Below are 24,005 nucleotides of genomic sequence, written 5' to 3'. Positions count from 1 at the left end.
CCCCCCGACGGCTTACCTACCTCCTTTCCACCATCCTCCTCGATGCCCTTCTTATAATTTCTCTCTGTCGGGCTCTCAATCGCATTCTCGACGCCGTCCAATTGCCAAATTTCCGACGTACGCCGAAGAAAAATGGGGTTTGGGGTAAATTCTGAACTGTATCTCTCATACCCATGTTCTATTTTCTGCTCTTTTGATGAGTTTTAGTTTTATTCATAGGCTTGAATGTTGTGAAAATGGAATTTCGATGAAATGAAACTGTAGGCCTTTCCCATATTGTTGGGATTATATAGATGATCCTAAATGCAGGCGGCTTGAAATTTACTTGATTCGCTGTATTGGTTCTTGATCGACTCTGAAAAGAGTTTTGATTGCTTGAATTGCAAGAAGAATTAGAATGCCAGTCTGATTGCAGTTGATTTAAGTATTTGTATGAATTATATGAACACTCAACTTGAACATTGTTTTTCTCCTTTTCAGCCGGCATCTTCTGGCTTAGGCATCAGAGTCGAAGGGACTACAAGGAATTCAACCCTTGTTTGTGTGCCAATAATGGCAGAATCAATAGATAAGATGATTATCGATGTTATGAAGGCAGGAGAGAGTGGTGCTGACATTGTGGAGATAAGATTGGATGCATTGAAGATTTTCAATCCCCATGAAGATCTTAAAACTCTAATTAAGGAGTCCCCTGTGCCCACCCTATTCACTTACAGGTATCTTGCTTGTATTTTCCACCACAGCGTTATATTACATGGTCATTCATTGCTAGATTGGGGCATGTGGGTGTAGTATGATTGCTACTAAGTTCGATGGGTTCAAGCCCACTGCTAGCAGATACTGTCCTTTTTTGTTTTCCCATGGGCTTTCTCGGAAGGTTTTGAAAACATATCTACTAGGGAGAGGTTTCTACAAGAATGCTTCGTTCTCCTTCTCAACTGATGCGGGATCTCACAATCCACCCCCCTTCGGGGCCCAGCATCCTCGCTAGCACTCGTTCCCTTCTTCAATCGATGTGGGACCCCCCAATTCACCCCTCTTTAGGGCCCAGCATCCTTGTTGGCACATCGCCTCATGTCCACCCCCTTTCGGGACTTAGCCTCCTCGCTGGCACATCGCCCGATATCTCGCTTTGATACGATTTATAACGGCCTAAGCCCACCGCTAGCAGATATTGTCCTCTTTCGGGCTTCCCCTCAAGATTTTTAAAGTGTGTCTACTAGGGAGAGGTTACCACACCTTTCTAATGACGTGAGATATCACAGATCAACTCCTTATGGATGTGAGTGAAATCTGAAAAAATGTCAATTTTGATTGTGATTTCATGATGGTCAATACTCTCATTTAACCATAAGGACAGAGTTTAAAATTTACTGAAATTACACGAACTAAATTTGGACGTTTGAAAGTACATGAACTAAAATGATATTTAACTTTAATCAATGCAAATAATTTCACGAAGCTAGCTTTTGAACAATGTTACTGTGTGATTTTATACAAGATGACCTTACTACATATTATATTAATCTCCCAGACCAAAATGGGAAGGTGGCCAGTACGATGGTGACGAAAGCCAACGACGGGACGTTCTTCGATTAGCCATGAAGTTGGGAGCAGACTATATCGATGTGGAGCTTCAGGTAGTTTCATTGTGTATGCATTAAAGAAAAACAATTACAAATTACTATACACTGAGTCACGTCAACTTTGAGCAGGATTTGATTCACCAATTTTTTGTTATTATTCCACCATCTCTTTCTGAAGGTGGCTCAGGAGTTCATTGAATCTATACGTCAAGAGAAGCCAGACAATTTTAGAGTCATCGTTTCTTCCCACAATTATAAGAAGACCCCATCTTTAGAGGATTTAGGGAGTCTTGTAGCTGAAATCCAAGCAAGCGGAGCTGACATTGTAAAGATTGCAACGACAGCACTGGATATCACTGATGTTGCTCGCGTCTTTCAAGTACTTGTGTATTCACAAGTAAGTAGCGCAATTCAATTGTCCACTTGAATATGCATGGATGACTGGTTGAATAATATTGTATGAACTCGACTTAGTTGAACTTTATTATAACAAGTTTGAGTTTTTATTTCCGATCTTGAAGATTAAATTCGGTGTCGTAGGTGGTAATCAACAAAGAAGTAACATCTAGTGAAGTTCTTTAATTTCTTGAAGTTAGTCTTAATTTTTCTTACTAAACTCTTCAGGTTCCAATTATCGGACTGGTTATGAAGGATAGGGGATTCATTTCTCGAGTACTTTGCCCAAAGTTTGGCGGTTATCTTACGTTTGGTACCCTTGAGGAGGGAATAGTATCGGCTCCTGGTCAACCGACTATCAAAGATCTATTAAATCTATACAACTTCAGACAGATAGTGCCTGATACTAAGGTATTTGGCATTGTTGGGAACCCAGTAGGCGACAGCAAATTACCTGCATTGTTCAATGAGCTTTTCAAGTTGATTGGTTTCAACGCCATTTATGTGCCCTTCTTGGTGGATGATCCTTCAAAGTTTCTTGATACTTATTCATCTGTTGATACTGGCGGATTCAGGTTTCGAATTCAACTATCTTTTGAAGACTTTATTGAATGTGTATGATCCTGCACAGTCTATGAAGTATCTTGAACATATCATTGACACTTTATTTTAATCTTATTGCATTGTAAATCACAGCGTTACTACTCCATACAAAGAAGCGTTCTTCGAATGCTGCGACGAGGTTGATCCAGTTGCGAAGGTAAATTATCGACTACTGTTTTTCATGGTTCTCTGCTGGTTGATAAGCTGGTTCCCTCCCGGTCGCTTTTGGGTTAAAGTAACGTGCATGACTGGGGAAAGAGTTTTGAACTTCTGCAGGCAATTGGAGCTGTTAATTATGTCGTTAGAAGGCAAACTGATGGGAAATTGTGTGGCTATAACACAGATTGTTTTTGTGCTATTTCCGCCATTGAAGATGGATTACTCGGTTCGTGTGACTTCTCTAGATGCACATTTCCTTTTGATTTTTTTTGTCATAAATACAATTGTTAACCAAGATGCTTCGTACCGACTCGAACTCTTATATTGCAGGCTTGCGTAATGCTAGCTCAAAAGTTGGTTCAGGCTTAGCTGGTAAGCTATTTGTTGTCATTGGTGCTGGTGGAGCTGGCAAAGCTCTTGCTTATGGTGCAAAAGAGAAGGGAGCCAGGGTTGTAATTGCTAACCGCACATATGGTAAAATTTTGATGCTTTCTTTGGGTGTGGTCTAGTGGAAGAGCTTATAATAAGAACAAATGCATGCCTAGCAAATTCATGTTAGCTCGGTTGTTATAAATCGTATCAGAGCCAGGCATTGGGCGGTGTGTCGGAGCCGGTGAGGATTGTGAGATCCCACATTAGTTGGAGATGGAAACGAAGCGTAAACCTCTCTCTAGTAGCATTTTAAAACTGTGAAGCTGACGGCGCATATTAATTGGAGGCCCCTTTTTATTTCTTTTCCCCTCTTGACTTTTGGTTATTAACTGTATCAATCAAATGATTGAGTAGGACATGACACATTTCTTTCATTTGCATGAAGATCGAGCTAGAGAACTTGCAGCCCGTATCGGTGGACAGGCTATGTCTCTCACTGACTTAGAAAATTTTCACCCAGAAGATGGCATGATTCTTGCCAACACAACTCCAATCGGAATGCAGCCAAAAGTTGATGAAACTCCCATTTCAAAGGTTTATCTTCATTTTACTAGCTATTGTTGAATGAAAATGCTATATCATATCTGGAATAGGCCCACCAGATCAAAAGTGAAAAGAACCAAATGATTCTTGTGTTTTGCAGCATGCTCTTAAGAACTACTCACTGGTTTTTGATGCCGTTTACACACCAAAGATGACCAGACTCTTGAGGGATGCTGAAGAGTCTGGAGCAGCTATTGTTCCTGGATTGGAGATGTTCATCAGGCAAGCATATGCACAATATGAAGGGTTCACTGGGCTGCCTGGTAAGAAAGTTATTTCTCCTTTCAAGTATTTTGCTCCATCATCTGAACCTTTTGTTCTGTTGTTTATTACAGCACCCAAGGAACGTATTCGGAAGATTTTGGCAGGCAACTAATGATGTGCTAGCATATCCTAATTGTTCTCAATTGGCTCTTTTCCTTCAATTCCCTGCATTCGATAAGATTTTTCATCTTCGTATTGTAATGGTCAAGAACCATGTTTGAGAAATCGAGGACCTATTCGAATAACTTTCCAAGTGTGGGAGGCGGATAATTGTGTAGACGATCATTTTTTTGTAGAATTGTTTATAAAATAAGATGAAATAAGTATTAATATCGAACCTCTAAAAAAATTGCACCTCTCGAATGATATCAGGAACGAATCCAAGTATAGTTCACAATAGTTTAATCTTCATTCCTGCTATTATTCAGATAAAAGAAGTTGTATTTATTATTGAAACTTCAAAAAATAAAATTTAAAGCCTCCATCCCTCTCAATTTTTTTCTCAGCCCCACATTTTTATCAATATCAAGTACATTATCTGATAATGTTGTCTGTAGAATTGATGAACTAATCAAGTAAATCCAAGTGATTCGAGGGCAAAAAAAGCCCACTGAAGATGATGTGCATCTCATCCAGATGAGGTTCATATACATTTGAATCCATGTTGGTGGGGTGCCCTTTTTTTAGACAGTGATTGTACACCTAACTTTATTGGATTTCTTCCCATTTCTCTCTTTTCACTGTTTGTACTATCCTGAAAATACATCAGCCAAACCAATGATTTATTAATCTCACAAATGAAATCTCAAGGGCGTTTAGGGCGCTGAGTTGGGTTAGAATTCATGCAAAGAATTAAACATTAGAATTCAGTGTTCTAAGATCAACCACAATGGACTTGGCAGATTCTACAGAAATCTCAAGAAAGAAACTAAGATAATTGCGAGGAAAAATGGGATAACCTCTAAAATCTGTAATCGCAGGGCCTTGTGTGAAAGCAGGAGGCCATCTTTTTCATCCCAAGACGGCAAAGAGAGAATTGACAAGGACATAACACACCATCACTTTTAAGTGGTACACTTGCACAGTTTAACATCACAGTCCATAGCCCCACATGTCTATAAAAGCTTAGAGCTTCCATGGAATTGTCCAAATGCGTCCATATAAAAGGCACTCAAATCATGTGCAATTTGCTCTCATTGTGGAAGAACAATATAAGGTTACCTTATAAAACAAGAGTATGGGATGGCTGTGAATTGCAGATTTCTGGTGTTTGTGGCTCTGTTTCTGCTTTGTTTTGCCTCAACCACTGTTACAGGTAAGGGAATGATTTCTTAAATACTTCAAACCCTGTTTTTATAGGAACAAAAAACAATCAAATATTAGTTCTTAGTTCTTAGACGCTTGAAAAGTCAAATATTAGTTCTTAGGCACCTTTTCACGTGAACCTTAAATAAGTAAAAAGTGGGGGCGTGATGTTATCGTTTTGTAGGGAGAAGCATGAGAGTTGTATTTATGGAGGAAGGAGATGAAAGGCCTGAAGATCTTTTAGTGCATACAAACAAGGACAAGAAGATGGAAGGCAGTGAGGAGTTGGTGGTAATGGACTACACTCCTGCTTTAAAGAGGCCTCCAATCCACAACTGAGATATATACAAATCAAGCTTGTTTGCTGCTGATTATCAATACTGTCACTGACATGCTTCTAATCCATCACAAATGAAGCATAGAAATCGATTTTAGTTGAACCATTACAATGAAAATCCAGATAAAAATTTGATCAGATATGCTTCCAATGTTTTCTGACTAGTAATTATATTCATTCCTAATTGTACATATTATTTTCATTCGAACAACACAGTGGAAATATATAATCTAATTCTGATCTCTGAAGGGTCCACAGTTATGAAGCCACCACTAATCTTTGCAGTTCATGAATTTGATCGGATCCACAGTGGGGGCAGACATTATTTGTATACCATCTGCAGATTCATTTTGGCATGAATGCCATTCCAAATCAAATAATTTGAGATTCAAGGAAGATGCAGCTTCTTGCTGTAAAAGCCTAATTCAGAAGACAACAAACAGAATCTAACAATGCAAATAAATAAATTCAACTCAGAAAGGTTAATAAGATTTCTGGAAGTTAGACATCAAAGGCACAAACCCAAGAAATCAGAATAATAAAACGAGGAAATCAAATAATATGATACATGATGTGATTATGTCTACAAATAAGATGGTTTGAATAAGAAATTGTTTCAGACATCCAAGGAAGGAGTAAAGCAGCATTAGCTCTCAAGCCCGGCGAAGGCGAAAGCTCTTAGGCGGCCACTGCGAATGTTCTGAGAAACAAGCCTTTGGAATTGTCATCATCAACACATTAGATTTTACAAAAAGACAAATCACACTAACAATTAAACATGGAAAATAAAATTCATATAAACAAAGATACGAATTGAAGTCCAAGTAATAGGAAAACAAGATAGTCAAGGTGAAGACAATCATTGTTATGACAATTTCAAGAGGTGAATGACACAAACATACAAAAATAAAGCATCCTTACACAAAGTAAAAAAAACAATTATATGGGATTGATTCATAAGTTCAGCTCAGACATCCAAGGAAGGATAAAAGCAGCATTAGCTCTCAAGCCTGGCGAAGGCGAAAGCTCTCAGGCGGCCACTGCGAATGTTTGAGAAACAAGCCTTAAGGATATCATCATTGTGAAGAGATCTTTCAAGGGTAAATAACAAAACAAACCAAGTATAAGGAAATTAAGTAAAATTAGTGAAAGAATTGATCTAACATCCAACAATGATCAGCAAGGCATGAAAGACAAAGCAGACAAAGTGAAAACGATGGACCTTAATAATACTAATGGAATAGCCGTGAAACCCCCAATTAACAATGTGAAAAACAAAATCTAAGATTCATAAGAAAACGGACGCTTCAATATCCCGACATTAGAGTAAAAGAGTCTCAGACATCCAAGGAAGGATAAAGACAGCAGAAGCTCTCAAGCCCGGCGAAGGCGAAAGCTCTCAGGCGGCCACTGCGAATGTTTTGAGAAACAAGCCTTATAAATTCATCCTCACAGACCCATTACCGAACTATCAGCAGCTAATCTACAGCATAAATCGGATAAATCCAGAACAATCAAGGATAATGAAATTTCAGGAGAGGAAAAGTTTCAAAATCAAAAGAGCATAATAAAGAGAAGAACTGAGCCAATATAATGGAAGAAATCGCGAGCAAATTCCATGAAGATTGTAGAATCGAAGCCGCCACAAACGCAGAAGAGAGAGCAGAAATCAGTACGGCAAATGAGGTGCGGGAGAGTGTGGTTTTATAGAATAAATTAGGGTTTCCGCAGATAACGGCTATAAACCCTTGAAAACCAAAACGAACAATCCAGATATCACCGGATTTTATTTATTTATTTATTTTTCTATTTAGATTCCGCGCATTAGGTGAAAAATAAAATAAATAATATTTTAAGTCGATAACATTTAAAAGATTTTAATTTTGCCTCATTTTTTAACTTACTTTTAAAAATAATATTTTGCAATAAACTTTATTAAAACACTAAAAAAAGGGTTAAATAAACATAAGTCAGTATATATTATCAATCAATATATTAGACTTTCATAAAAATTTAATTTCGAGAGAAAAAAAAAAAACAAAATTCGTGGACTATAATATATTTATTTATATATTATCGATCAAAAATGAAATTTTTATAAAATTTTGGAGGGAAAAAAGGGACAAAACACGTGGAGATTGGTAATTGGATGATTACTGAAGGACCGAATTGCAGTACTCTCATGCAAGACCTTTCGTGCAGGAGGGGACAGCTTCGATACTCTCTACGATATATGGCTTCATCAAGCTCCGATTACTTCGCCATCTTCAACTTCTCTATCCCAAGAATTCATTTATCGAGCTCTGGATTAGGCTGAATCAGATTAAAATGGTAATCGTTGTTGTGGCTGTTTTACAATGTTGTTCTGATCTCACATTTCTATACTCGAATTTGCTCCTGCTTTGTTTGTGAAGGTTAAGTATTGATTTTTCTTCTCCTTCTCATTTTCTGAACTTCAGGAAGGCAAGCGGAGTTTGGAGGCTGCTATTGAGGAGCTCCTACATGTTGAGAAGCAGATGCGAGTCGCTGAAGACGTCGCCGGTGCTAAGAAGGCTGCAATCGACATTCTAAAGCTCTGTTTTGAAGCGCGGGCATGGAGTATGCTCAACGAACAAATTGTGCTCCTCGTGAAACGCCGCGGTCAGCTTAAGCAGGTTTTTCGATTGTTTCAGTTTTTGCATTCTCGGAATTAGTTTATTGAGTTTAGATCTTGTGTTATTTCCACTGTAAATGAGTTTGGTGTTTTAATTTGTGCCATGTTTGGAAATTTCATTGAATTTCCTCATTGAAAAGTTTGATCTCTGTGTTGCTGGAGTTGTACCTGGTGGATCATTCCAGTCTTAACTTACATGATACTGGAAATTGATGTAAAATATGGAAAATCTGGTTGTTCCTTAGGTTGTAACTGCAATTGTCCAGCAAGGAATGCAACATGTTGATGAAACACCAGATCTTGAAACTCGTATAGAGCTTATCAAGACACTCAATAATGTTTCTGCAGGAAAGGTAATTAATGGAAATAAGTGATCTCATTTGATAAGTTGTTATTTTATCTCTACGAATCGACTTTGCTATCTACAGATATATGTGGAAATTGAGAGAGCTCGGTTGATAAAAAAACTAGCAAAGATTAAAGAAGAGCAGGGTCTCATAGCGGAAGCTGCAGATTTGATGCAAGAAATTGCGGTCAGCTATTATATTTGGAGGAAATTTCTAGATGTTTGTGTTATGTTATATGAGAAATATGAACCTTTGACTTCGTAGATTGTCTGATATTTGTGCGTTTTCTTTCCCTTCTCCAGGTCGAGACTTTTGGTGCCATGGCAAAAACCGAGAAAATTGCATTCATTCTTGAACAAGTAAGCACATCTGTTATTTTTCATTACAGCCATTTTAAGGAATTGTATCTTATATGCTGAATTTGAAGTAAAGGCTCATATATTGGTGGTGTGTTGATGTAATTTTGCAGGTTCGATTGTGCTTAGACCGCCAAGATTATGTTCGTGCTCAAATTATTTCAAGGAAAATTAGTCCCAGAGTTTTTGATGTGGATGATTCAAAAGAGAAGAAAAAGCCCAAAGAAGGTGAGAGTGTGGTTGAGGATGCCCCTGCTGATATACCATCGCTGATGGAACTGAAGAGAATTTACTATGAACTAATGATAAGGTAAACAGTGCCAGTACATTTTAGTTCATTTTCGAACTTTTACTTTTATTGTTTGATTCTGATGTTGTTGCATTCCTTTTGTTTCCCATTTGATTGATTCTTCTAAGCCCACCTGCCAATATCGCTAACAGATATTGTCTTCCTTCTTTAAACTTTTCCTCAAGGTTCTTAAAACGTGTCTACTAGGGAGAAGTTTCTACAACCTTATAAAAAATGCTTTGTTCCCTTCTCCAATCATCGTGGGATCTCACAATTCACTCCTTTGGGACCTAGAGTCCTAGCTAGCAAATATTGTCCTCTTTGGACTTTCCCTCAAGGCTGGGTAGAGATTTCCACACTCTTATCAATGCTTCATTTCCCTCTCCGGCCGATGTGAGATCTCACAATCCACTCTTTTTCGGGGTCCAATTTCCTCCCTTGCACTCATTCCTTTCTCCAATCAACGTGTGATCTCACAATCCACCCTCTTTCGGGGCCTAGAGTTCTTGCTGGCACACGTTCCTCTCTCCAATCGATGTGGGATCTCACACTCCACCCCCTTCGGAGAACAATCTTTTACTTTTTTATTATTTATTGTCCTTTTTTGCTTTCTCTTTTAGACTTCCCCAGGTCTGCTAAGGAGAGGTTTCCACACCCTTATAAAAAGAATGTTTCATTCACCTCTCCGACTGACGTGGGATCTCGCAGCAACCATTTGGATCTTATTAGGAATCCACTCGAATCTACTTCGTAGTACTAGCCTTGGGTTTCTTGATTCCTCATGAATCTTCTTTTGAAATGGAACTTATCATTTTGTACTGGTTTTTATAATTTCTGTAGGTACCACTCTCATCATCATGAATATTTTGAGATCTGCCGTAGCTATAAGGCCATATATGAGATTCCTTCCGTCAAAGATAATCCAGCAGAATGTATACCGGTAAAGTTTCTTTGTTTTTGTTCTTTTTTTGATGTTGAACTTCTCTAATAGTTTACTACTTCGTTTACTTGCAGATCCTAAGAAAAATCTGTTGGTATCTAGTTTTATCACCACATGGTCCAATGCAGTCTAGTCTCCTCAATTCCACCTTGGAAGATAAGAATCTTTATGAGATTCCAAATTTTAGGCAAGTTTCNTTCTTCCATTTAGAAGCTCTATGTTCATAAGTTCTTGGGGAAAGAAACATTCATGAGATTCCATTATTTGATACATTCCTTTTGTTTGATGGTTTTTATTCCAACATTTCTATTGTAGATTGTTGTTAAAACAGCTAATCACAATGGAGGTTATTCAATGGACATCTCTATGGAATACCTTCAAGAACGAGTTTGAGAACGAGAAGAATTTTCTTGGTGGTGCTTTGGGTGACAAAGCTGCCAAAGATCTAAGACGGAGAATTATCGAACACGTGAGTGATCTCTGGACAAATTCGGGTTCAATCCTGATGAACTGATTAGCTGAAAGTGATTTGTTTCCTGATGCTTTTCAGAACATAATAGTCGTTTCAAAGTATTATGCAAGGATTGCGTTAAGCAGATTTGCAGAGTTGTTGTGTCTCAGTCTTCAGGTATATGTTCCTGTTCATCACAATAACTTCTTTTTCTTGTTTTGAATAACAGCGTTGAATACTAAAGAAGATCTTTTATCTAACTCAGGAAACTGAGAAGCATCTATCTGATATGGTTGTATCCAAAGCTCTAGCTGCCAAGATAGACAGGCCAACAGGAACAGTCTGTTTTGGCACGACGAAAGATAGCAGCGACGTTCTTAATTCCTGGTCGATGAGCTTGGAGAAACTACTCGATCTCGTCGAGAAGAGTTGTCAGCAAGTTCACAAAGAAACCATGGTACATAAAGTTGCTTTCAAAGTTTGATGAGAAGAATAATAGCCATGATATTATTGACTTGCCATCTTTTGCTGCTTGGCTGGGCATTGATGAACCGGTTGTTGTAGTGTTTGCTGAAAATTATGTGTCTAATAACTCCTGGAACGGATCTTTAACTTCAAAGAAAGATTTTACTTTTTTGAGAGAACTTTTTCATTAAATATTTTATTAAAAATATATATAAATTACACTTAAACAAATGGTAGGTGTTGGATGAAAGTCACACCTCGGCTAATTTAGGAAATGATCGTGAGCTTTTAATTAATAAATACTATCTCTATTGTATGATGCCTTTTGTGAAGCCCAAAACAAAGTTACGAAAGTTTATGCTCAAGTGGACAATATCATATTATTATTGGGGAGTTGTGTTCATCTAACAATAAGAACGAAGACAAGAAAGATTTTCGTCTTGGGCAAAGTATTCTTCATGAAAGCCATTAATGGAAGTAATTATACAACACAGCGCACTTGATGAATACTTACAAAATTTGCCTTTTCATACAGTTGACAATTGTACTATGTTTTGACTTTTTTTGTTGTGTAAATTATCTTTGACTAAATTATTCAACTGGTCGGTTTGATTTTGACTAACTTATTAGACTACAAATATCTAACTTAATTTTGGCTCCTATTATATTATAGTATGACAGATATTTTTTCATCATTAAATATATAATATAATAAATATCTTTAGTTTTATATTCAATAATTATTAAAAAATTTGCAAAATTTTTAATTAACTACGTGATGATGCAATTAATAATTTATCCTTATCCTAAAGTTTAAAATACTTTTGTCATTTGCTAAATAGCTGAATATGTGTATTAAATTCCTTCTATTATTGACGTAAACATAATTAACCTATTAAATAATATGTCTAGCGAGTTTTAATTTTTTTTAATGAAATATAATTTTAAAAATGTTAATTCTTTGTTTTTATATTTGTAAAATAAAAGTAAATGTTTTTACTTTCCATTGAGTTATAATCCTTTTGTTGATATTTATATTCAAATTGAACTATTGAATTATTATATTGCATTTTTTATTAATAATGAAAGATGTCAAATACTAAATTATAGTTTATCCATATATTATATTTGATATTTTATTATAGGCAAATATCTAGATATGCCTACTTGATTTATTACTCTCGGATTCTTGTAATTTATTGGATTATAAACAGAGAACTTTCACACTCTATTTAGGTAAGGTGGTTTTAGCCAAATATTATCATGGTATCAAAGTCTTTTGTGTTTAGCAATACTCATCATTTATTTTCAATGGCTTCTGAATTCCCTACTCATCTTCTTCTCCACCATCCTTGCTGGCTTTGACGCCACAAGGGCAGTCTCTATGGCTGCCGCAAACGGAGCCGATTGACTACTCTTTGGCTCCACCTTTTTGACCTCCAAATCACCCTTCGCCATATTTTGTACATACAACCTCACCTTCTCCAACATAATCGGTTTTTCCTTGGCCTACATAGCTTCTCTCATTTTCTTCCCAATCAACCCTTCATCCTTAACAGAAACCCTGACCTCAGAATCCTCATGAGCGTTCCCATCGAAAATATACAGAATCTTGAGAAACCTATTGACCTTCTGTCTAGATTTACCTTTGGAATCTAGGCGCCGCACTAGCTTCTTCAACAACCAACTATTTCGGCTGCCCTTCTTGCCAAAATTGGCTCCTTCACCTAATGTGGCAACTATTCCGGCTTCAATAATGCCTTTGTCTCTTGTTCTAGGTTTTCCCCTTCTACTTCTTGGGTTAGACATATTCTTGTCAGAGCCAAGGCAGCATCGTCGTGAGTGACGATTTCTCTTTATGGGTTAGACATATTCTAACCAAAGCCAAGGCAACATCGTCGCTGAGCGACGATCCCTCTACATTTTTTGATGGGCAAGAAAGTGTTTCTTACGCCTCATCCGAACCAGGTTGTTGACATCTTCACGAAAAGTGTTTCTCGACCTCTCTTTAAATTTTTCAAATCCAAGCTTCACGTTCGTTCAAATTCAACACTCACCTTGCAGAGGTATTAAAGATATTTAGTACTAAATTATAGTTTACGATATATATCATATTTGATATTTTATTATAGTTAAATATCTAGATATTTGCCTTCTTACTATAGTCATCTTTCTATTTATCATATTATTATAATTTATTTAATTATAGACAGAGAAGTGTGACTGTAGTTTTAATACTTTATATTACAGACATATATTTTATTCGAATTTATATTATAGACATATATTTTATTGGAATCAATTCACAGCAAAAGAAACAAACCGACTCAAAGATCATGCTCTCTGCCAGATTTGAGAAGCCTTTGAAACATTACGTGAAATGTTCAAATCCCATCAAATTGTTACAAGAAAACCAAGAACTTTCGATTTTCCACGCCAAAACAAAAGTTCAAACCTCAAATCTATTAATTCAATTACCTATCTCGACCGGAAATCCAAAACAGACAACGTAATCATCCCGACGAAGCGGCGTGATTGAAAAATTCAGACCAATCTGAAGTCGGATAAGGCTCATCGTCGCTGCTCCGGCGACCGGAGACGGACTGAGGCGGAAAGGAAAGAGAAACCCCCGGCGAAGATGATGGCGACGACGAAAATTGAGAATTCGACAGTCCGGCGGTTGAAGAGTGAAAGGGAGAAGCCATTGAAGAAGAAGATGAGAAGTTAATTTCACTGTATGTGTCGATCGGAGGCTGCAATTGACCGTTGGAGAAATTGACGAAGTTCACCGGCGAAGCATTGGAAGAGCTCTGCAAGTTAAGAATTGGCTGAGAATGGACAATCGATTCGGAATTTGTTGGAATTGCCAAAAGGGTGTTCGTAGAATTGGAATTGCTGAAATGGGTAGCCGGAAGCTGTCGGAGGCGGACATTTTCCGGGAAGTTGAGTTTAGCTTTACTGCCTCGGAATCGGAGCGCAGCTTCGTCGTATGCCCGTGCGGCGGATTCCGCCGTGTCGAACGTACCTAACCAAACTCTCGTCGCCTTATACGGGTCTCGGATCTCGGCCGCCCATTTACCCCATGGCCTCTGTCTTACGCCCCTGTATTTTCTTCTCGCCGGTGGTTGCTCTGCCGTGATTGGAATCTCTCCGCCGTATTCATAGACCGAATTTTCCATCTCCAACGACCCTGTTTGTGGCCTTATGATCACTCCATTGCTTGAATCTCCTGAAAAACAATGATAATTTATTCAATAACAGCGAATAATTCTCTGATTTAAAGGGATTCACTGAATTCCTCTGTTTCTTAATCCTGAAACCAAAATGATTTGAAAAACTCAATTTTACCCACAAAAATTTCTTTCTTTTTATTTGCAAACAACAAAAAAATTTAAAATCCTTCAGCATTTTGTATTACTTAACAGCAACCAAAAAGCTCACCTGAAATTACAGAGGATTGCGACCACGTTGAAACAGAGCCACCGTCTTCCTGCGCCAGCGTTCGGCCTCTCTTATGTCCACCACCGCCATAAGGGGCGGATGCTACAGCAGAAGCAGAAACAGAGGAGGAGGTCCAGGCGGAATCATAATAAGCATCTCTGTCCGGCACATCTCCGGCGACAACGTGGGTCAGAGCCGAAACCATGGCCGACATCTCCATCTCGCTACTGAAACCCAAAAACAACATCTCCGAAGACCTGGTGTCCTCTGGATCCGCCATGCAATAATTTAAATCAAAAGCGATTCCTTTTATGGAAATTTGAACTGGGTTTTTTTTATTTTTTTTTAATTTTTCCTTTTGATATGAAGGTTATATATAATAAAACTACAAAGGATCTTTGAGAATTTAATGTTCATAGGCGTTTCCATTGGAATGAACGCGCCGCCATACAAAGATGTCGGTTGCTCTCTGTCTCTCTCTCTCTACGAATTCTTCAACTTGAAGCATTCTTTTCAAAACAAAACCAACTTGAATTTAACTTTTAAATGAGAAAAGTATTGTTTAACTTCTTCTTTCAAATTTGTGACACGAAAATAAAAAATATATGTTAATTAACATCGAATATTAGAACTATATTTTGATAGTGTCAGGTGGATGGATGTCAGGGTCATGGGTCGGTTACCGATAAATGGCCTTGAGTGAGTTGTAAGAACATATATCATCATAATGCTCGAGGTGACGTCACAAAACATTAGTGAAATTGGATAATTTTTAATTGGCATAACACTTACTTGACATATTAGTATGAGTAAAATTAGGTAATGATTAAGTTGAAAATATACCTATTTTGAAATATAATATAGCTTCAATATGGGCGTCTTATTGAATAAAGAAATTAATTTGGCTCTAAAAATAATAGGTGAGGTTTAATCCACGTGGAAAAGATAATGGGTTAGACCAAGTCAAAGGGAATAGATTAAGGATGGTACAGACACGTGTGAACTGGGTAGTCTGGATATTGTGGTTCCCCACGGTCCACACTCGCAATGCCGACTTGGCTTCTTAATTTTCTATTCATTTTTTTTTTAATTATAAATTTGGTTATTACTGGGCAGTTTTTATTATTAAATTTGGTTATTATTATTATTATTACTGGGCAGGTTAAAAGTATATGAAAAGACTGTAGTTTCTTAAAAATTTTGTTTAAAATATTTTAGAAATAAAATGATTTTTTTAGGCGAGTTTCATAAAATAAATAATATTTATAATTAGTTAAAAATTAAATATAAACAATTAATTATTGTTATTTAATGTATGTTTTACTAAATATAATTATTAAAATAATTTGAGCTATTATAAATAATATGTCTTAATTCTGAGGTTTTTTTAGTTTATTTGACAAAAATATTAATAATTATTAAAAAATAAATGAGATAGATATGTTTTTATTTTCTCTAATATATTTTTTTTAAACACAATAAATACAAAGTATAATTACTTTTAAATTATGCTCTCAGTCAATAAGGATTTAGTGGCAAACAAAAAAATAGGGCACCGACCAAGAAGGAATACTGATGCCTCTATTGTTCCGTACAGAAACGTCAACGCCGGCTGTTGACTCTCAGTCAAACACGTGGCTTTTTCTTTATTTTATTTTATTTTTTCAACTTTTTTAGTATAAAAACGTGAAATAAATTAATTTTACATGGTATATTCTCTCTAAAAATGATCCATTTTGACCCTCCTCATAAATTATTTAATTACATGAATAATGTGATTAATATAGGCATGCAGGGGTTGACTTTTTCAAAGGTAAAATAAAATGGTGTTGGATGATAAATATTATAAATAACAATTTGTAAGTATTTGTTTATTCTATTTTATTCCATTCTTAAATTTTAAATTTAGTTCATACTTTTCAATAATTTTTAAATGTATTCATGAAATTTCAATAAATCTTAAACGTAGGTNTTTTTTTTTTTTTTTTTTTTTTTTTTTTTTTTTTTTTTTTTTTTTTTTTTAATTTATGAAAATTGGTCAAATAGTAATAATTTACATGAGCAAAAAAGAGAAAATATAATATATATTGCTAAGAAATATAAAACAATAAAGTAGCATTTTATTTTAATTTATTGTGTATTTTTCTTTAAAACCCTTTTGAAATAAATGAGGGGCGTCTAAATTACCACTTTCATCGATTTAATTTAAAAATCTTTTATTTTATTTTTTTTAATATCTAATATTTAAACATAGTCCACTTAATTCAATAAATTTTAAAACGAGTCCATACACTAATACTTGTGTCACAAATTTAAAATATATATTCGATTGTATATTTTTCTCGAATGAAAGTTATTATTATTATTATTTCACTAAATTTAATTAATATATATATTAAAATGCCATTTTGATCCATTTTATTTTAGTATTTTGTGGAAAAGCAAATAATAATAATAATAATAATTATTATTATTATTATTATTATTATTATTTTCTCGGTTCAATTCCGGAGACGCCCATTCAACCTCTACTTCGTATGTAATTAAGGCCCACGTGAGATTGCCTTTTCAACTTCCAAGTAGTATGCAAGCTACTTGTCCACTTAAATCAATTCTTAGTCTAGAAGAAATCAATTTTTTATCTATTGAATTTTTTTTTAATATTTTATTTGATAATTTAGAGTAGGGCGATATATTAGATATAATTTTAATGTGTAAGAAAATACATTTATAAAGTTTCCGGGACTAGACACAAATTTGGAAGTTTATGAACTAAACCTGTAATTTTTTTATATGGTAAAACTAAGTAACTAGTCGGAAACAAATGTGTGGTAAGGATTTGAACTAGTAACGTAAGCAAAATGAACGGTTAGGGCACGCATATTTTGACAAATTCTTGTAAATGTTCAATGAAATAGAAACTGTCATTTTTGTATATGAATATTCGAGAGTATTAAAAGCATATATTCTACTTCTAGAATTGGAAAGAGGACTAGAAGAAATCAATGTTGGAAGGCCGCATGCTATTGCTAATATACAATGAATCGTCCATTGAAACAAATATGAGTCCACCCTAAACCGTAGAAGGCTGAAAGGGTCATCAAAGCTGCTTCATTTTTCCTTTTTGGGATGCTCCAATTGGGCGCACACTGTCTGTCAGCATCAAGTCACCTCTACCAGGCTCATATTTCAAGCTACAAGGTAATGTTCTTCCCATGCATACAGGCCATCCAAATTAGGGGTCCAACAAACAAACAAACCCAAAGGAAGAAGAAGATTAATCATTCATGGTGAATTTTACAGCATAACATGAACTTTTGAGGGCCAAAAGCTGTGGTGTTCTGGAAGGTTATTGATTTTTGGATGTTGTGAGGCCTTACATGTATTTACAATTGTGTACAGTATACATACATTAACAGTGTGTTCTGAATATGTCAAAGGAAGAAATATAGCATCACTTATCTGTGAAATTAGTATCCAAAATCTACTCCACATGGCTCTTGAAGTACTTTCGAAAGCCTTCCTCGTCCCTGCAATATTGGCTTATGACTCTGTATACTTCAGTCAGGAGCCTTGGGAAACGACTAGTAAAGTAGTTATCAAATCCCTCGGGAACGGATCCTATGAGCTCCTGAAATATACAGCAAACACAACAAAATGACAAAAAATCATAGAATTTATCAGACAAAAAATCAAAGTTGGTGTTTCGCAGTGATAAGTTCTTTCTAAGGAGATTGCACACTGATGAACATGGACTGGTTGATTCTCTGACACCATTTATGATCTTACTGCAATCCCCCATGAAACTATTGTCTTATCACTACAATAGTACACTTTGACAGCCAAACTTGGATTTGGGAATACTGGAAGGTGAGCCAACTACCACTTTACTATAAGATTAGGTTGCTCTGTTTTCTATTGCTGAAAATCTCTGCTGTTTCGACAACGAAGCCGGGCTTGGTATTAACTTTTGGAGCCCAAAGAAAGCATAAATTGTCTGATTATTATGAAGAAATTGATGGTCGAGGGGGGTGATGAGCAAAGTCAATTAGGATATTATCAAGTATCCAGACTAGAAAGCACTGGGAGACTATCAAGGAAGAGTTGTTTCTCTCTGTAAGTCTGATTCTGGTGCGGCCTCCAGCAAAATCTAAAGTATTTATGTTCGCTGTTGCATTTACCATTCCCAGAGAGTTGGCAAGATTGTGTGATAAAGGGAGCAGGGCCGAAGGCGGAAGGACAATCACGAGCTAGGGCGAGGGAAAGGTGGTTATATTGGCAAGAAGTACAAGGTTGATGAGGTAGTTCAAGTTCGAGAACGAAAGGAGAAGGTTTGGGTAGAGCATGGTAGTTGGGTTTTCCCATAAGATAGTAGAGACAACCATATACTATTTCATAAGATGATTACATGTGTCTTCCAAGAAATTTTGATTCAGGATATACAATTGTTAAAGTTGAAACGAAGAGTTGCAATCAATTTAAACAAAAAATAATCACAGTTTTACCAACTAAAAGCCCCACAGACCCAATCTCTCACACCAAAAAAGAGAAAGGAAAAAGGAGGAAAGGAGCAGGCATGTAAATAGAGGGAAACCTGAATTTCTTTGGGTAGTTCTCTGTAATGATTCAACTTGTTCCGCATGACCCGCAACAAGTCTCGAACACTATCATACTTGTATCGTCTATACTGACCAATATTTGTGATGAAAGCTGGATCCAACTTTTCATCCCATTTCGCACCTAAAGCTAATGGTGCAGTACTCTCTAATGCTTCCAAGAGATCAGAGTGAGTCTCTCTATCTTCCAATTCCACTCGATCACTAGTATCACGTAGAAACGAAAGTCGAGCCTCAGAACTCCAAAACAAAGGATGTTGCAATACCTCTGATGCTCTTGGCCTGATGACAGTCAATAGCAAGTAATCAAAATATATATTTACTTAAATAATATATAAATCTTCTATAGTGCAAAAACAACAAATCTTATTCCAAAAAACTGAACTCATTCAAAAGTACAAAAAATATCATATTATCAGTCAGAAAAATGTAGAAATCAACAACAAAGAGCCTTATATTGTTGGACTTTGGTATGTGTGGATGAAAACTAATGTTTGAGGATTTCAAAGTCATTTCTTACCTCAAATCAGGATTAGGATTTAATAATCGAGAAATAAGATCCACAGCTTCTGGGATGCACTCCACCAAGAACAGATCCATCTGATTCTTCACAATATTGACATCACGCTCAAAACGATCACCAAATGGATGTCTACCACCAGTGAGGCAGAAAAAGAGAACACAACCCAAGCTAAACAAATCGACTGCACGTGTTTGCCGTCCATGAAGAAGTTGTTCAGGGGCTTGCCAACCAGAACTCCCACAACCTGCAAAGTTTCCAAATGTAATCATTCCTCATACACATTGTTTGTTGAATTCTGAAACATAAAATTCATGCTATACATAACAAATCATTCAATCCATTTAAATTATTATTAAAAATAAGTTTTAAAAATTAAAGCATACAACTTAATAAATTACTATATAGAATTTCACATTTAAAGATTGTTTGTACTAAAAAATGTAATAATAATAAAGATCACACTCAATACTAGTTTCTAAAACTAGATGGACAAGATTTTCTTGGTAAAAATTTCTAATTTATGAGATATAATAATGTGTTGATAAATCAGACCATAAGTTTACAGTAATTTAAGAATATTACCGGTAGCATGATGTCCCAAGGAAGACATATCTTTTAGAAGGCGCTTACTAATACCCATGTCAGAGAGCTTTGCACATACAGATTTTTGCTTGGTTATCAACACGTTTTGGGGCTTTAAGTCTCTGTGAATTATCCCCAACTCATGCAAATGCTCAAGCCCGGCAACCATATCCCTACATTTACAAAGCATAAAATAAAAATAAAAAAAAACTGACATCAAAATTATCCAATGAAATGAAAATTCATATATTATGGTTAAATATCTAAACTTGTAATAAGGTACGTGAAGGTCAAGGGATCAAATTTTGTTCTTGAACATAAATTTTCACGTAACTACGTGAAATAGCAGCAGAGTGATTATTATTTGATATCAAGACTCAATTATGCAGGTACCAAAGAATGTAACAAGTGATCTTGGATAGATCAACCAAATATGAAACTCACGCACTTGGATGAATGAGACTTGATTTCAACATAACAAGTATATGGCCCTACCAAAGGCATGAATTAAATTTACTCTGTTACATAAAAATATTATATGCAAGACAATAAGGAAACAATACACCGCATAAATTGCCACAAGGACTAGTTCCATATAACTAGACAACTTTAATTTATTGAATAAAACTTGTGATTGATAAAGTATATACCTCATGAGTCTTAGAAGAAGTGGTGATGGACGGCTATTTTCTTTCCACAGATTAAGATCTGATATTACATTCTTGAGAGACTCCAAACGCAATTTATAATCACTGATAGGGCCAGCATCTTCATCCAGGCTAAGCAAAGAGTTCAGGGACGGATCAGAGCATATCTGAATCAAATCATCTAGACTGCAGGTACATCGTTCCAGCGAAAGATATACGAAGTCCTGATCATACTCCACCCCATACCATCGAACAATATTTTGGTGACGATCAGAAGCAATCAGATTTTGAACTTCTTTAAAGGCAACATTGTGGTGAGTCTTAACAAGACGTTTCACAGCAACTAGTCGACCTTCATAGACCCCCTCAAGAACAATTGTGCCGTCGCTACCCTTGGCTATCTCTGTATTGGTTACCATTAGTTTACCAATTTGACGTCCACCACCAGTTGTATCAGTAAAATTATTAGTGTGAAACCAATTGTTAAAATCACTCTCACTTCGAACCATATCTTCATTTTCAGATGAAAAAGATGCATCCTTTTTCTCAAAATTTCCATTTCTACTCGTCTTCCGAGATTTCTTTTTCTTGGAAGATACAATTTTTGAATTAACAGTACTGGGTGGTTTCTCCTTCGAGAAAAATTGTTTTGCCTTTGCAACCAGTGTCCCACCTTGTTTAATCAATCCCAAAAACATGGTTATAAATATTAAAATAAAAAATCCTAGTGGCCCATTAAGAATCATGGCTATGAAGTCAACATCATGGGTTCCTATTTTATGTCCCTGAACTATACTTGAATCATTAACCTTCATCAGAGGCATTGGAACTATTGCCTGACTATCATCGTTTGGGTGACTAATTGCATTAGGTTCCAGAAGGGAGGCTATGTTTGCAGCAGGTCCGGGAAGCATCAACCTTTCAGGATGAATATTTGAATGCTTAACATTTGGCTGCGAAGGAAGCATTAGACTTGAAGCAGACACCGAGAGCATTTTATCTGTATTATGAGAATCTGATAGTATTTTATGCCCTGATGATTCGGTCAAGACATTGTTCCGTTCACGAAAAACAAGTACTTCTGATTGGCAAGACAATGGCTGAGTAAAATCGAAGTCAGTCTCAAAATTACCAATATTTTGAAGATCCGATGGAACATTATTTGTCGGATTCTCAACATCTGGACAGACTAAGGTAGCTCCTACGTCGGCAACATTCAAACTCCAAGAAACTTCGTCTGACCCTGGGATAGATGATTTCAGGAAATAATCTGTTCTTGTTATGTATAGTCGTTGCTCAATAGGTTTCATCAAACCAGGTTGTATCAGATCTATATTGTCCAGCTTATTCTTGGAACTATTACCATTTAGAACACTGCACTCTTCATTGCTTAGCCCAGATGATGAGAAATCAGAACTGTGATTACGAATCAACTTTCCTGTAACAGGATTAATCTCATAGACAGTGGTTTTCCTAGAACCAGTCATCACTGAACCATCCTCAAATATGAATGGTGTACTTCTAACAACCTCATCAATGGTGCGGGGTAGTTTCTGCAGTGTCAAATGACCAAAGAATACTTCATATAAGGGGAAAACAATACAAGTTTAAACATATAAACAACCCAGAAATCTTTCACGACGAGGCTAGTAAGGTTAACAAAACAATGGAAATCAAAAGAAAAAAAAATCTTCAAATCATTTATATGATGGACGTAATTAATTCACTAGATTATACCGTTCTACCATGTTCTGTGTGGATGTACAGCTCCCAGTCATCTCCACAATCAAAAAAGAAGGGGCTGCGGCTTGAACCAGAAGCATACTTTTTGTTGTAATCATGTATGGTAGGAGACTGATATGACGAGTAGACTGGTGTCCCAGAAGCAAATGACCAAATTACCTTCTTAGAATTACTATCTACCAAATAGATCTCCCCAGCCGAAGTAGCAACAAGAGCAGTATTACCTTTGCCTTTTCTGCAACAGGAAAAGGAAATGCAAATAGTGTAATTATGCAAAACTCCAAGCCAGAATCGATTCATCGTAACCGAGTCCTAAATCTAATAAACTACCATGAATATTAATAAGGAAATGAAGAATACTACATAATGAAAAGCAACCTACACAGAAAGGGGCAGAAGGGATTTGCCGCCAATTTGAGCTAATTCTTCAGAATTCTCCCTGTACGGGCCCAATTGCGAGAGTTCCAAATTCTCATATGCTCTTGATTCGCCAGTCAAGCTCCGAAATCTTGATATTAATAGTAGAAACACCCATAGACGGCGAAAAACACGGCCCCTCATCTCGGGACCAGGAGAAGTGGCTTAATGGAAATGAGGAGCTGAAAAATAAAGACAAATCGGAGCTGATTTCAAGCGAGATTTTCGAAAAGAAAAGAAGAATGAGAAGATCTTGTACGGGTAGCAAGCTGTTAGAATCCAAGCATCTTTGATCCTTCTGCAATCATAGAATCCTGCCCCTAAATCGTCTTCTCTTCGGACGATCGAGCCAAGTGCTCCCGATCCAAACGCATCTGTTTTTTGGTTTTTCGGTTTTTTTTTATTTATTTATTTATTTATATACAATTTATTTAATGGCCCAATCGGCTCGGCTTCAGTATTGCGAATGGAGAAACTCCAATTTCCCACCCGTAATTACGTTATTACCCTTCATTATTTACTCGTGCGAGAATCAATTATCATTAAAATATGTTGGCATTAGTAAAAATAGTAATTTAAAAGGTTCAATTTTAGTTACCTTCCTTTTTTTCTATAATTTTTTTAATTTTTTTTTTAATTTAGTTTAACCTAAAAGATTAAACCCTCGAATTTATAAATGATTATAGATTTCTCTCTCGAAGTTAGACGGTTCAAATCCTTAAATCCTTGCTCTCTCGAAAAATTTGACTTATTTCAATTATAATTTTCTCTTATTGTTTTATATAATGATAGTTAAATTATGTTGGTCAAAGTAAATATGAATCAATGATGAACTGATAAATTAATATGTATTTTTACTTCAAAATTGAAGATTCACACGATAAATTAGTGTACCAACCCAAGCACATCA

At 36.1% G+C, this 24,005-nt stretch overlaps 4 protein-coding genes, 1 long non-coding RNA gene and 3 other non-coding genes across 11 annotated transcripts; 3 read left to right on the top strand and 5 right to left on the bottom strand.

The window, feature by feature from the left end:
• The first annotated feature begins 6 nt into the window (after positions 1-6).
• Positions 7-19,126, top strand: LOC111804557 (bifunctional 3-dehydroquinate dehydratase/shikimate dehydrogenase, chloroplastic-like). Of its 2 annotated transcripts, XM_023689410.1 has the most exons (11): positions 7-144; positions 481-716; positions 1,535-1,640; positions 1,765-1,983; positions 2,211-2,557; positions 2,679-2,742; positions 2,862-2,970; positions 3,075-3,218; positions 3,562-3,710; positions 3,820-3,982; positions 4,055-4,288. In XM_023689410.1, exons 1-11 carry the CDS (start codon positions 133-135, stop codon positions 4,093-4,095), a joined length of 1,590 nt encoding a protein of 529 aa, XP_023545178.1. In that variant the 5' UTR covers positions 7-132; the 3' UTR covers positions 4,096-4,288. The 2 variants fall into 2 exon arrangements, with proteins under 2 accessions (XP_023545178.1, XP_023545179.1); XM_023689411.1 differs by lacking the exons at positions 3,562-3,710; positions 3,820-3,982; positions 4,055-4,288 and adding exons at positions 3,328-3,357; positions 18,644-19,126.
• On the top strand, positions 4,458-5,867 carry LOC111804561. Its single transcript, XR_002816538.1, has 2 exons — positions 4,458-5,298; positions 5,473-5,867. It is a non-coding gene; the product is annotated as an uncharacterized LOC111804561 (long non-coding RNA).
• Positions 6,238-6,361, bottom strand: LOC111804575. The gene has a single exon (XR_002816539.1). It is a non-coding gene; the product is annotated as a small nucleolar RNA SNORD14 (small nucleolar RNA).
• On the bottom strand, positions 6,589-6,710 carry LOC111804577. The gene has a single exon (XR_002816541.1). It is a non-coding gene; the product is annotated as a small nucleolar RNA SNORD14 (small nucleolar RNA).
• On the bottom strand, positions 6,959-7,083 carry LOC111804576. The gene has a single exon (XR_002816540.1). It is a non-coding gene; the product is annotated as a small nucleolar RNA SNORD14 (small nucleolar RNA).
• Positions 7,830-11,309, top strand: LOC111804558 (26S proteasome non-ATPase regulatory subunit 12 homolog B-like). The gene is made up of 11 exons (XM_023689412.1): positions 7,830-7,956; positions 8,085-8,279; positions 8,524-8,631; positions 8,707-8,811; positions 8,928-8,984; positions 9,095-9,291; positions 10,111-10,210; positions 10,285-10,397; positions 10,526-10,679; positions 10,761-10,838; positions 10,927-11,309. Exons 1-11 carry the CDS (start codon positions 7,954-7,956, stop codon positions 11,143-11,145), a joined length of 1,329 nt encoding a protein of 442 aa, XP_023545180.1. The 5' UTR covers positions 7,830-7,953; the 3' UTR covers positions 11,146-11,309.
• LOC111804559 (ethylene-responsive transcription factor ABR1) lies at positions 13,478-14,870 on the bottom strand. The gene is made up of 2 exons (XM_023689413.1): positions 14,568-14,870; positions 13,478-14,355 (listed from the first exon to the last, which is right to left on the bottom strand). Exons 1-2 carry the CDS (start codon positions 14,845-14,847, stop codon positions 13,640-13,642), a joined length of 996 nt encoding a protein of 331 aa, XP_023545181.1. The 5' UTR covers positions 14,848-14,870; the 3' UTR covers positions 13,478-13,639.
• LOC111804556 (serine/threonine-protein kinase/endoribonuclease IRE1a-like) lies at positions 17,825-23,481 on the bottom strand. 3 transcript variants are annotated; one of them, XM_023689408.1, is made up of 8 exons: positions 23,355-23,481; positions 23,061-23,277; positions 22,673-22,913; positions 20,939-22,488; positions 20,289-20,461; positions 19,704-19,950; positions 19,162-19,465; positions 17,825-18,198 (listed from the first exon to the last, which is right to left on the bottom strand). In XM_023689408.1, exons 2-8 carry the CDS (start codon positions 23,237-23,239, stop codon positions 18,052-18,054), a joined length of 2,841 nt encoding a protein of 946 aa, XP_023545176.1. In that variant the 5' UTR covers positions 23,240-23,277; positions 23,355-23,481; the 3' UTR covers positions 17,825-18,051. The 3 variants fall into 3 exon arrangements, with proteins under 3 accessions (XP_023545176.1, XP_023545177.1, XP_023545175.1); XM_023689409.1 differs by having other exon boundaries at positions 23,414-23,468; XM_023689407.1 differs by having other exon boundaries at positions 23,061-23,481.
• Positions 23,482-24,005: the final 524 nt, after the last annotated feature.

The sequence above is a fragment of the Cucurbita pepo genome, chromosome LG10, assembly GCF_002806865.2.
Source record: "Cucurbita pepo subsp. pepo cultivar mu-cu-16 chromosome LG10, ASM280686v2, whole genome shotgun sequence".
In the NCBI taxonomy this organism is placed as follows: domain Eukaryota; kingdom Viridiplantae; phylum Streptophyta; class Magnoliopsida; order Cucurbitales; family Cucurbitaceae; genus Cucurbita; species Cucurbita pepo.
This window is presented reverse-complemented; position numbering and strand designations above follow the sequence as displayed.

Bases quoted from the DNA above. Each gene is read 5' to 3' on its own strand.
- LOC111804557 (XM_023689410.1), top strand. The intron at 1,641-1,764 runs GTAGTTTCATTG...CTCTTTCTGAAG, and splicing joins ATATCGATGTGGAGCTTCAG to GTGGCTCAGGAGTTCATTGA. The intron at 3,219-3,561 runs GTAAAATTTTGA...ATTTGCATGAAG, and splicing joins AATTGCTAACCGCACATATG to ATCGAGCTAGAGAACTTGCA.
- LOC111804558 (XM_023689412.1), top strand. The intron at 8,812-8,927 runs GTCAGCTATTAT...TCCCTTCTCCAG, and splicing joins ATTTGATGCAAGAAATTGCG to GTCGAGACTTTTGGTGCCAT. The intron at 10,680-10,760 runs GTGAGTGATCTC...GATGCTTTTCAG, and splicing joins GACGGAGAATTATCGAACAC to AACATAATAGTCGTTTCAAA.
- LOC111804559 (XM_023689413.1), bottom strand. From the start codon at position 14,847: ATGGCGGATCCAGAGGACACCAGGTCTTCGGAGATGTTGTTTTTGGGT. The intron at 14,356-14,567 runs GTGAGCTTTTTG...ATTGTTTTTCAG, and splicing joins GCAATCCTCTGTAATTTCAG to GAGATTCAAGCAATGGAGTG.
- LOC111804556 (XM_023689407.1), bottom strand. From the start codon at position 23,239: ATGAGGGGCCGTGTTTTTCGCCGTCTATGGGTGTTTCTACTATTAATA. The intron at 19,951-20,288 runs GTAATATTCTTA...GAAACTTTGCAG, and splicing joins CTTGGGACATCATGCTACCG to GTTGTGGGAGTTCTGGTTGG. The intron at 19,466-19,703 runs GTAAGAAATGAC...GACTGTCATCAG, and splicing joins AATCCTAATCCTGATTTGAG to GCCAAGAGCATCAGAGGTAT.